The sequence below is a fragment of the Hippoglossus stenolepis genome, chromosome 5, assembly GCF_022539355.2.
Source record: "Hippoglossus stenolepis isolate QCI-W04-F060 chromosome 5, HSTE1.2, whole genome shotgun sequence".
Classification (NCBI taxonomy): Eukaryota; Metazoa; Chordata; class Actinopteri; order Pleuronectiformes; family Pleuronectidae; genus Hippoglossus; species Hippoglossus stenolepis.
This window is the reverse complement of record NC_061487.1, coordinates 21,077,997-21,091,397: the sequence shown is the minus strand read 5'-3', so window position 1 is coordinate 21,091,397 and position 13,401 is coordinate 21,077,997. Positions and strand designations below refer to the sequence as shown.

Genomic DNA, 13,401 nt, shown 5'->3' with positions numbered 1-13,401 from the left:
GTCAGGCCATCTGTTAGAATCCCAGTGTGATCAGAAGGAGCATCACACCCTCCGTCAACGTGTTTCTCCTCAGCCCGTAGACGCGGAGGCTGAGTAGCAGTCACCGAGGTGTTTACTATATGAAAGACCTTCCTGTCTCAGCCCTCTAATGCCTTCTGACGTCGATGTGGGTTTCTACCTCCTCCAAGGTTTCGCACCCTGTCCATTTGTTGGTTGGTTTGTTTGTCAGCAGAATTACGCAAAAAACTACACGTCAGATTTCTATGCAACTTTGTGAAATGATGGGACAGAGGCGTAGATCTGGACAAAGATCTACGCCTCAAGGATTTTATTTGTTTCATTTGTTTGTCTATGGGTGTGTGCAATTTGGTTCAGCCTGATTGAATGGAAGGGGACTTTTGGGCCTTGGCGGAGGTATACACTCTACTCAGTGCCATTTTTATTACCTCTGCCAAGGATGTTGTGTTTTCATCTGTGTTTGTTTGCCAGCTAGTGAGCAGGATTACGAAAGAGAAACAAGCACTGAATGCATTACTAGAAAAACTTGGCGGAAAGATGGAAAACAGGCCAAGAAAGAACGGAGGGGACAGAGCAGGGATTTGTTCATTTTCTTTAACATTATTTTTTGACATTTTCACCAATTTCCCCAGGGAATTATTGATGGATCTTGATGAAAGTAATCAGGCCTATTTAGGAGACATATATTTATGAGTCTTTGAAGGTTGGTGCAGTTTGATTGAATTAAAGGGGACTGTAGGGCCTCGGCGGAGGTATGCACTCTGCCATTCTGTCAAAAGGTGACTCTCCCTCTGCGGATCAATCGATTCGACAGCTCACAACCGTCGACTGTTCAGCGAGCAGCTCCTCCATATACAGAAAGGCCACTCTCACTTAATGAAATGGGGCCAGAGTGGTGATGCCAGCTCTTTGATGCAACCAGGCACCCTGACTGTGCCGTTTCATATTCATTTGGTGAGAGCCAGCTTTCCGCTCGACTTGTGTGTGATGTTCTAAATATCTGTGGCAGCATTACAGTGGCAGCCTGCTGGGACTGCTTTCACGCATCAAAGGATGGCATGTGCGTGTACAGTACGTGTGAGTGTGTATTGTGGGTTGATCATCCAGTTTGAGAAATCAGAGCAATAACAGGTCATTAAATCACTGAGACAACCGCCGCAGGCTTGATGCGGAGCTGAACCGTGCACGTGTCGAAACGAGCAACCGTGCACCAGCACCGACTTGCAGCTCTTCCCTCTGTGCTGTTTGCTGTTGTTGTGTGGAAATGTGATCGAGGTATGCAATTCATGTGTCGGCAACATGTTGAGGAAATCACATCACCGCGGCGTGCATGCCTCACTTTCTCAACCCCAAATTTATATGTGGCAGAGCTGACAAAAAGTACACACGTTCTTTACTCGTGTAGACGTACAGATGACTCAAGCAGATATATTATTATTACTATTATAAGTACTGATACCACCTCTTCATTCAAGCAAAAGCATAAAAAGTACAGGCTCTGAAATGTACGCAAAGTATTAAAGAACAAAGTTTCCCTCTGAAGGCCACTGAGACTCATGTCACTTCTATATACATTAGTTCAAAGACTATTTAACTTAAACCACTCTTACTTTAAAGGTTCAGTGTGTGGAATTTAGTGACATCTAGTGGTGAAGTTGCATGTTGCAGCTGAATGCCCCTCAACTCACCCTCCTGAGCCTGTTTTGATGTGAGGAGTAGAGAGAACAGCTATTTGTGGTAGAAGAAGAAGTGGTTAAGTACAGAAACGTGTACTACTACTCAATCACTGTAACAAAGTAGTTGTACTCAATTAGTTCCCACCTCTGACACGTAGGGATGTTCATGTGTGTGTATGGATTTGGAAAAAATGTAGTGGTTTTATTTTTTTCACATTTTGAATTGACCCCAAAACTCAGCAGTGAAAAATTGACACACAAGTCATCAGGGACTCATCTCCTGTTGTATATGAGCCGACCGACGCGTGTGAGGAAACTGAACCCCGAGGCCGACTGGTCTCACCATCTGTCCTTGCTGTGTCCTGAGATTTCCCTGTGTAATTCAGACAAATGTCAGACGATGGACAGGGGCCCTGAGCTCTGACAGACTGCTCCACACATCCTGCGTTCAGACCCCCCCCCACGATACTCATGACGAACTCTCCATCACCTTTGCCGATGCAGGACAGAAACTCCACTCTGCAGTCATATTATTCACGGAGAACTATTTTCCTCCCGCGTGGCAGAGAAGGCGTGAAAAATGACATACTTTCTGCAACAAAATATATCGACTGAATCCAGGGCAAATGGAAATTTTGTCAGAAGTGAATGCGGCTTATTTAAAGGGATGTGACGCTGCTGTCACCGTGCACACGCCTGATTCCTCTCCTCTGTTTGTGTGTTGGCAGTTTAAGGGCCAGGCTAACCTGCACGTGTTCGAGGACTGGTGTGGATCCTCCATAGCTCAACTCCGAAAGAACCTGCACTTCCCTCTCTACCCTCATGTAAGTATTACAGAGCAGTGACCTGGGATAAATTCAATTCACTGTGTATTAAGTTCCTCCTTGTAGTTATTGTGCTACATCCGTCAGGCTGTCTGCCCTTGCAGCGGCAGATCTAAAACAATAAAGATCCATCAAACCCATCATTTGTTCAGTTAGAATTGATTAAATTTCATTAAACTAGTAGATGACAGTATTCTGCAAATTCTGTACAAAGCTCATCAGAAAACTTTGCAAACCAACACCCAGAAAAGATTTGAAAAAAAGAGAAATTCATTATAAGTTAAAATGAACAAAGATCTTTAAAAAAACTGAGATTCAGAATCAGATTGATCGATCGTTGCATTGTGGAGAAAATAATCAGTTTATGGAACAATCGCAACAAAGAAACCAAAGAATCTAAGACAAACATTATATTTAATAAAACAATTAAAGCCAGAATGATGAGGAAATACAATGAAATGTGTTGATTATGTTTTGTTCTGTTTTTGTTTCTGTGTCATCTAAATCTTTTGTGAGCTTCTTTGAATGGTATAAAATGAATTGTAACTTAGGAACTAATGGAGAGATGTGAGCAGCTGTGTGCAGCTATTTGAATTTTTTATTTATTGAATTATATGCTTTGTTTATTAATATCCTATGAAAGAGGAGCAGATTACAAAAGATGATTCTTCTTTCTGCTCCTTTTCGTTTGAGATTTTGTATTTGAATTGTTTGGTTTGGTCGATGAATGAAATAAACTTATAAAGAGATGCATCCAGGACCAACGACCACAGAGTGAACACCTAATATAGACTGTATATAAAGATAAGAAGTGAGGCATCTTGATCGCCCCCCCACTGGCTGGTGACAGTACAGGTCATAGATCCTGACTCCTCCATGATAGTGGATGGATATTTTGGAGTCGCGTCATCCATCTTTACATACAGTCTATGGAAAGTTAGCTTAATAGTGGGCGTGCTATCATGAAATAGTTGTGGTTGTTTTGTTTGTTAGAAGGAGCCATGTTTTCCAGCTTATGTTCGAGCAGACAAATCCATTTGAATTGAATCCATTTTCGCTTTTGGTCTTGCATTTCTGGTTTTGACCTAAAAAGGGCAACATTGCTTTTCACTCTGGCTTCATGCACACATCCACAAGTTTCTACAAGTCCCTGCTGTGCCTATAGTTACGAGTGCTAAGCTATGAATGGACACTCGCTGTTTGGGGGAGTGGTTTAAGCAAATAGTAGGATTACCTTGATAGGATTACCTATTTTGTTTTTGTCTCCTGCTGCAGACCCGAACCACGGTGAAGAAGCTGGCAGTGGCTCCGAAGTGGAAGAACTATGGCCTGAGAATATTTGGCTTCCTTCACCCTTACAGAGACGGTAACTAGCTCATGTTAATAGCAAGTATCTCCTCTTGGGCTGAGGGGGCCTTTGGAGCATAAGAGTAGATAATTTCTATAGCCCTCTTATTCCAAACACTTCAGAGCCACTAATATAGTGGATATTCAGAAATTGTATTAGGGCTGAATGCCAGGGATCGCACAGCTAAATCTCATTGCGGTACCCTCGAGACTTGTTGCTATGGGAACTGAAAAGCTGTAACACCCAAGTGCCCTTACACAAATTGCAGAGTATGAAGTTATTAATTAGATTACTGTTCATTTCACTCTCATGTGGAGTTTTCACTGGTGGTAAGGCTCTTCTCAGCTGATGGCTCAAAGGTCATCTACCTCCAGGAACCTGACAAGAGCTTTACACGTGACCTTCACCTCCCACTGCCACAGACAACCTTTCAGGGGCTGCTCTAGATTGATCGAGTGTTGAATAACCTGATTTCATCGCAGACAACAAAAGCTGTACTCAATGTCATCTGATTTTTATTTGGATCTGCACCAAATTGCACATGTTTATCAAGATACATTTTTTGGGAAATATACCCAATCTCGCATTGTTAAAGAAAGTGAAAAGAAGAAACTTTAATCATCCCCCTGATCCGTATCCTCATCAAAATTTAATGGGTTCCTCCTTGAACGATATCACAACCTTCCACCAAGTTTTGTGATAATCTGTCTTGTACTTTTTGCGTAATCCTGCTAACTAACAAACAAACAAATGCAGATGAAAACACTAGAATGACTCTGAGTAGAGCACAGACCTCCACCAAGCTCCAACAGTCCCCTTTATGAAACCACATTTAAATTCACTAGATCCAGATTTTTATTTGGATCTCCAGATTTCACACATTCATAAAATATCAGTTCCCTAAGCATGCTTCATTATATTTTCATCAAGATCCATGAATTATTAAAAATGATGAAAAACAATTGCAATGTTTAAGAAAGTAAAAAAAAAAAATCATGGATCTGCACCAAAATTGTATAGATCTTACAACAACTTTCGTAATCCGCCCAATTTCCCTGCCGGATGTCATAATGCCTTCATTTATCCAGGTAACTACTTGTACTATACACAGTACAAGTATAGATCTATTATATTTTGCACATTGCTGTTTCCTTCACCCCCCAAAAAATACTGATTTCCTCTGCTCAGTTTTTAGATCGATGACAAATAACGGCAAATTCTCTCTGACACAGTTACTCAGTTTTCTCAGCATTGACAGAAAGACACTCAAACAACAGCCTCTTAGGGGAAAGTAGCTTTATTCAGCTCCCACTATTAATACTCCTGTTCGACGGAATTGACAACACGTTCACAATTCTCAAGTATCCTGATTATCCACTTATGAAAATTGATTTAATTTAAGTGTCCACTCGTTTGCTTCCTGGGCTCCTTCCTGGTTCAGATTTGTTCATTTGCATTCACATAGTTTTCACATTGATTGGGAATTCAGTCCCAGCAACACGTTCGATATCACCGTGGCCGAACATGCAATCGCTGACCTCTGCCAGAAGGAGTCTGGGCAACATATTCCAGGTTCATTATTACAATTTATTTTATGAGGTCTCACATCGTCTGATACTCATTTGTGATCATATGCATATATATGTGCTAACACGCACTTTGATCGTGTTTCGGCCCTGCAGGTGATTTCCAGTTCTCGGTATCGTCGGATGATAATTCGGAGCTCTGGCTGAGTCCTGATGAGAGCCCTCTCAATGCCAGACTGCTGGTCTATGTCGGGCAGGTAAGCGCTGTGCTGCACTCTTTTATAATATCTGAACCGGAGGGAGTCACTCCACTGAAAAACAGCAAGGTCTCATCATTTTTAATGCTTTGTTATTCTCAGCAAATTCACTAAGTGCACATTTCTAACTCTGAATACGTTCCCTGGTTTGAACTAGTGCTAGTGCACTGCCCTTTTAAACCTGTCTGTGTGGAATAGAGACACTTCAGAACTATTTGTTGTCATTAGTTTGTTTGTGTGCTTCAGGGCTTTTTATAAACAGTGTTTGTTGCAGAGTGAGGTTAGAAAACTTTGCATCCATCCTACCTGGTTTTTCTGCAATGAAGATATTATAGTGAATGTTTTTCATAAAATGAAACTGAATTTGCTTTAATTATTGCACGTGTGTGGCTTATATGTAAGTTTGAATGATTTACTTAACTGCTGTCATTTGCATGTCGGCTATTCACAATCTTCAGACCCAACGTCACAGCTTTTCAAACTTAAATCCGTGTAATTCAGCTTGATTGAAGCATTAATGCTACAAAACGAACACTGTGCTTTTACTTTGTAGAGAAATTGCCCGAAGAGTAAGTGATTCTTTGAATGTTGTTGTCATGACGGAGATCAGCACACGTGACACATGTAAATGTCTGTGTCAACTCGGTCCACAGACTGAGGGCACACAGCCACACTCCCACTGTTTATGAAAATTGTATTAACATTGAACATTGCACATATCCAAATCGCACCAAATTCAATACTGTACTTCTTTGGTCCACTGAGGACACACGTGTCAAGTGTGAAGCCGATAACATGAATTGTTTGCGACATATGCATTCCACAGACAGACAGACAGACAGACAGACAGACAGACAGACAGACAGACAGACAGACAGACAGACAGACAGACATTTGTAAAGTAGGTACATTGCAATAAACTCTTACTACAGGAATAAACCAAATCACTACCTAAATATTTTTTAACTCCTCACTGTTGGACTTAAAAAGCAAAATACATCTGGTCAGACACTGTATATATGTCTGGAATAATACTTCCACAGTACAAGATGTGCAAAGAAGTAAAAACCACATCACTACACGACATCGTGATTTATTATATAATATGATGTCCAGGCTGAGGATGACTCATGGCTCTAATGGATTCCCTTCCTTTCATTCATGGACACAATGACAGATAGGATGTTGGAGGGTATTATTTTATATATGTAACTATCAATTTAGTCATTAAGCCAAGAGCCATAATACATCTGCTCCTGACCAACACAAGCCTTTTCATTCCACCCAGAGCTCCACCGTCCACCAGCAGGAAGGACACTGAGCGATACGACCTTGTTCCTCTTTAGTAATCACCCGCTCGACCTCATGTCACCATCCCAACACGCACGCAATCACTCACCTCAAGCACGCGGCGGCTCAGAACCCCAGCGACTCAAATCCTCCTGTAGAACATCCTGTGAGAAATCGTTTTCCTTTCCCATCTATCCTCGAAGTCCCCTCCGCCCGCGATCGAATAACAGTCAAGGTGTTCCGCTGCTGGCTTTACTAATGAAGGACTCTTGGTAGAACCGTCTGAAAATATTTAAGGAACTTAAGAACCATATGAATGCTCCGGGTAAATTTGTGCTAAAAGAGCAAAGGTCCAGCCATGGAGCCATCTGTATTTCCAACAGGACGCGGAGAGAAGTAACCAGGTTCCACACGGGCCGAGATTAATTAGCCGGCAGTGAATATTGATGTGACATTTAGCAGTGGAGAAATATAATTTAGAGAACGGCAGGGGAGCGAGCGCTATGGCCAGGGATCATTCATTCTGCCAGTGGCTGACACACAGGCCTCGCTGCCTCCTGTGTCTTCAGAGACAAATAAAACCTGGGACTCCGTTCCTCATTATGTGACCCATCTGTCTGGGAATAAGAAGTCTTACAAGAAATTTTACTGTTTACCACATTTTTTATATCTTTCATATGCAGCGCAGCTCGTACTGATGTCCTCGCATATCACAGATTTTATGACTAAAACAGGTAAATCCGTGCTAATCTGAAAAGAGGGCTTAATGCCAAGGCTGTTTTTTTAAGTACTTCAGCTCTAAAAAGAGGTCAAAAACTTTTCTCTATTCTGTTTAAATCCTCATAATAACTCATAGCTCTGAATAAAGAAGAGATAATAGCCTGTGATTTTATGTTTAAATGAATAGATTAAATTTGTAATGAGGAAGTAACCACACTGTGCTGCAGTATCTCCACCTCCCGGTCTGAGCATCACAGCAGGAAGTGGTACTGCACACAAACTGGCTCTGGAAAGTCCAGGTAAACTTCCTTCAACAGCGTGTCTGTAGTTTCCAAATACAAGGTTTTATATACAAATATGATAAATCCTAATAAGACAATCAAGCATAAAAGCTTTTATATATTTAATATTATCATTATGAATGACATGAATGCATGAAGGGACCCCATTTAATGTAATGAACATGGTGTCGGGTTCTTTTCATAGCTCCAGGACGTTTGGAACTAGAATTTCTTCATATCCTGCACAAACGTTCCACTCGGACTAAAAGATGAAATGATTTTCGTTAAGGGTCAAGGTCACTGTGATCTCACGTCTGTCCCACTCTTGCGAGCACAATGTCTCAGAAACGCCTCCAGGGAGTTTCATCAGGCGCAAACGTCCATTTGGAAGCAATGATGAGCCGATTAGAATTCCGTAGTCAAAGGTCAAAGGTCAATGACACTGTGATATCATAATATTCTGCTTAAACACCCCTCATCACAGGGCAATGGTGACATCAGTATTTCTCTCATACATATACAAAAACCCCACACACACACATATCCTATATAAAGACGGCTCAGTAATCCTGATTCCCACAACGTAGTACTTCTTGTATTCCATCCCTCACACACACACCAGCTGGTCAGTGTGTCTGAAGAGCAGCTTGTAATGAGACCACTCTCCCTGATCCCGCTGTGGAACATATTAACGTCCTCAATGTCAGCGAGGATCATCCATTGTCCGGCCTCAGCGCCCAACATACTTCTTGCCTGACAGCTAATCTGTAATGAGATTTCTCTGTTCAATCAGAATGTCCAGACGGCTCCCGCTGAGCTTCCCTCTGACTCCGTCTGATACCGAGAGTCTCGTGACGGAGCACATGTATGCGAGTGTTCTGCGTGTGTCTGTGTGAGCGTGGGTTTGTTTGTGCACAGACACTCGCAGGCACTCGTGTATCACAAATGCTGTGATACGTCTTCTGTCTGCTCCATAATGCAGCCACGGAGACGCAGACAGGAAACTGGATGAGATAGATGCAATCGATACCCGACTCCACAGCAGCAGCCGCTGCTCAATTTCACCCAGACGAGACTTTGTCATTGTGGTGGTATCAGACGTTATTTCAGAATCAGGGATAAGGTTTTCCCTTCGCTTTGTTCCACAGTGATGCGCCGTCTGAAAACTAAACAACACTTTTCCCAGCGATTCTCGAGTCATCGTCCCAAAAAAACAAGAAGACATTTTTAACACAAAAGACAAAGAACAGGTTTCTGCTTTTCTCGGGTTTCTTTGATATTGTGCTCGGTGGTTTCCTGCCACAAAGTCATGGCAAACTGTGACACTCGAACTGAACTCAACCGTCATTACTGTTAATCATGCTTCTCCTGCTCTGACGTGTCAAAGCGTCTTTCTGTTGTTTTTCTGGGAGCAGCATCAGTCCCAAAAAAATAAATACCACAAAATTCAACAACTTAATAAATGGATGCCCCAAAGATTATAATTTGAAACCTGTTTGCGATAGGTAATCCATCACAGCACACATTTATCTGCTCCTGTTCCTGTGGCAGCTACATTAGCCCCCGTGCACAACATTAGATTGTAACTCCTGTAACAGCTGTACATCCACCGCTTGATAATGTAGCTCTGACAACAATAGAAACAGACGTGAGGATAGTTGTGATGAACGACCGGCCTCGAACCTGTTTGAAGTATCTGCAGTCAGATTTGTTTTGCTAAGATAAATCGAATTAGAATCACCCTTCAGATTCCTGCACTTCATTCAAATGGGCGAATGAGCAACGTAAACATGGTCGCACTTAAAAGCAACAACTCTCCCTGCTGAATGAGACAATGACACCCAGAGGAAACAATCAAAACAAAGGCGGTTGTTACGACTCTGACTTCATTTCTCATAGCACGTCGGTATATGTTGCGTATTATTATGTATATCTAGAAAGCTGTGAACAGACCAAGTGTGTGCAGTGTATTCTAACAGGCTCAAGGTCAATGGAACAACCAAACTGTAGGTGAGACGGAGGGAGATAAAGAAAACAGCTCTCTGAAGTTAAAGCACAGGTCAGCTGTTTCTCTATTAAAAAGACAGTAGAGAAGAAACAGAATTCATAGAAAAGGGAGTGATTCCTCCACATCTGTCACTTTTCTTGACCCCGTTTTGTGTTTTCACTTTTTACGTTTTATCAAGGTACCCGCGTGTGTGTGTGTGTGTGTGTGTGTGTGTGTGTGTGTGTGTGTGTGTGTGTGTGTGTGTGTGTGTGTGTGTGTGTGTGTGTGTGTGTGTGTGTGTGTGTGTGTGTGTGTGTGTGTGTGTGTGTGTGTGCACCAGAGTATAGAAAAAAGAGAGATGAGTTATAGTAGAACAAGGTTACAATATGTCTGGGCTGTGTGTTGAGAAATTTAATCTTCAGGTTCAGTTCATATAAGCAAAATATGGTGTGTGTGTGTGGTACCTGGGCTAAATTTCAGCTTTTTCCTAATTGGGGACACAACATTTGTCCCCAATTAGGAAAAAGCTGGTTTTAGGTCAGACCAGAGTTATGGGCTAGAGCAAGTCTCCAGGAAATTAATGCAAGTTTATGTAAAGTTTCCAAAGGTGACCTATGAAACTGCTTGTGTGTGTGTGTGTGTGTGTGTGTGTGGGTGTGGTCTGTGTGTGTGTGTGGTCTGTGTGTCTGTTGCTCCCCATGACAACTTGGCCGCTTGCCTTCTGATTTACCTCCTGCTTTACGAGGGGATGCTGCTCCCAACCAGGAGTGACTCATCGTTCAGTGGGACGTCATGTCTGTGTGCATGTGTGTAGGGTGTGTGCACAGTGGACTCCCAGTCTGGGGAAGTGGTGCCAGACGTGTGTGTGTGTGTTTCATAGAGAGGTTTTTGAGGGAGATTTGCTCCTTGACACACGTGTTTTTGTCCTTTGTGAAAATCTACTTATTTTAAAATGTTAAATTAACATTTTTACCTCTTTATTCTTTTAATTAACGACACACTCGAGTGTAATTTTACTTCACAGTGCATCATGTGACATATGCAATAAGTCTTTGCATGACTCACAACCATTTGCACAAATTGTGTCACATATATTATGCATCATGATTGATTTTCATGTCCTTTTGAATTAGAAAGTCAAGGTTTAAAGGTCACTCTAATTTCTCTGCTGAATAAAAGGCATCAATATTTTAACCAGTATCCTTAACAAGATGACATTTAGCTTCACGTTCACTCTTAGAATAAACTTCCTTCCACCGCAGCATCATTTCTCTTATGAATTCATATTTACTGTGGAAACAAATGAAATGATCATGTTTATGCCTGCACGCAGATTCCTTTTTACTTATTTAAAAAAAAAGAAGAAAGATTTGCTGTCTTGAGAGTCAGCAGCAGATAAGAGATGAATATTTTTGCGATGCCGCCTGCTGCAGTGATCACTCTCTTTTTCATCTGCCGAACAACAGCCCTTTCAGGAAAAAAGCAATTCACTCACAGACAGAATATAAACATGTACGTACAGCGAGACATTAGAGACATTTTCAAGTTTCTCATTTATATTCACTGCAAAGTTTTAAATCCCAGACTGTTTTTTTTGTCCTTCTGCTTTGAACAATTTTAAAGTTCTGCTGCAGGTGCCTGCGTCATTCTCCTACGATTTGTCAAAGTTATTTAGGTTTCAGTGAAGGTGTTGAGAAACACACAGCACTTTGCAGGGACGCAAGGTTTTATTTTAATGACGATTCTTTTGAGAGAGACGAGCTGAAGTGAGAGTCAGACCTTCCTGTTACATGTCAGGAGGAGCTGAACGGAACACAATGAAAAGTTAACGCAGTCCAGGAGTTAAATGAGATACACTTGTCGTTTATTTATGTAGAAAACAAATGTTACAGCCCACGATCATGTCAACTTGCAAGTATTGTCTTCTACACAAGCATAAAAAGGGAAGTGTTGGAAAGTGTGTCTTTCCAAGCCCCTTGAATATTGTTGACGATGAATAAGCCTCTGGGGGAAACGGCCAATATTTTGGGGCTTCCAGTGTAAACAGCTTATATTTGGGCCAAGACTCAACATCACTGTTCACTTTTTACAGTCTGTTTTAGGTCCAGACGATATTTTGGCTAATCTATCAACAACTATTTGGATATGAATGCGTATCAAATTTAAAAGCCTCTCGCCGATGCCTCTTCTGCTCTCCACACAGACTGTTTACCTGCGGGCAACCAAACTCTGCTCAAACATCATCGGTCAAACTAGAAACAGAAACCAGGAGCCCTCCAGCCACAGAATCGTGTCCCGCGCCGACAGATTCTACACATTAGCATGCAGAACAATATCCATAAATGTGAGTTAAGAACTTGTAGGTTTCATTTTTTAAAAGAAGTCGACTTTTGGCAATGTCAAATATTTATACTAGGAAAATTCATTTCTGAAGTCAACACACATATTAAATGATTTTGAAAGAAACATTTTCATCTTTAAAGCTGACTTTGTGAAATTAAACTGCGGGAGCTTGGATGAGCTACTTTTCTCGTTTAAATATTCCTTTCCAGTGATTTAACTCCTACCCCTTTTTTCCTTCTGTGCCGGAGGAGGAATAGATGTGAGGCCCGTTGTGCCCTGTGTGGACCGCGAGCAGCAGCGCGCTGTGGGCTTCAGAGCGGAGGCACAGTAGCGCACATTGTGTCCCTCCTCCTGTCGAGCCAACTGCTTCACACAGACTCCAAAGGCTTTAGCGCTGCCAGGGGCCCGGTTGATTTTGGACTGACATTACTGCGTGTTTTTTGAGTTGTTTTTTTTCCCCTCGTCGCAGCTCTCTTCACATGCCAGCGAACACGCTCAGAGGTGCCATTGTGTTCTGTGCCATTTCGTATATGTGTGTGTGTCATTATGCCGTAGGTGTGTGTTGCTGTGAAAACACTGCGGTACCCAGAGTGAGGATCAGCAGCTATTTACAAGCTGAAAGACTCTTGTGATCTGTCGCTCCCACACGCCTCCATGTCTTCTGACCAGTTTCAAACCGGGATGTGTGGCCAACAAAAACAATTAGAGGCGAGCCCGCTGTGATCTTAGCCGTATTCTTTCATATGGATCAGCGGCAGCAGGGGGCCTTAATTAGCCACGTTGGCTTGCTGAGGAAATGAACGGGCACTGATTCGACCGCGGGGCCGAAGCCGGATGCCTCAGGGCTCTGGATGAGCCAGCTTCTTAGAGCTTAGTGTTGGCAGGGAGTCGCTCTTTCTCGTTTACTGTCTGTTTTTGTCCATGAGCGCTTGTCTGTTTGTGTCTCTCTGAACTTGTCTCATGCGTTGTCTCTCCCTGTTGCTTTGGGGAAGATGATCTTGTCGCTCCCTGTAGCCTCTTTTCCACTGGTCAAAAAATCCACTGACACCTACTAACATCTGGCTTTTGTCTGCAATGGGAATTAATTCAGTCGGCATTCACTCCCGGGTCAAATGACTCTGCAGGAAACAC

General features: G+C 42.3%; 1 protein-coding gene across 1 annotated transcript in view; it reads left to right on the top strand.

Moving 5' to 3' along the window:
• Positions 1-13,401, top strand: part of b4galnt4a (beta-1,4-N-acetyl-galactosaminyl transferase 4a) — a 142,301-nt gene that overhangs the window by 90,202 nt on the left and 38,698 nt on the right. Inside the window, exons 4-6 of the mRNA XM_035156042.2 lie at positions 2,423-2,518; positions 3,794-3,884; positions 5,549-5,649. Coding sequence (XP_035011933.2) covers positions 2,423-2,518; positions 3,794-3,884; positions 5,549-5,649 — 288 coding nt within the window. The remainder of the gene's footprint in view (positions 1-2,422; positions 2,519-3,793; positions 3,885-5,548; positions 5,650-13,401) is intronic.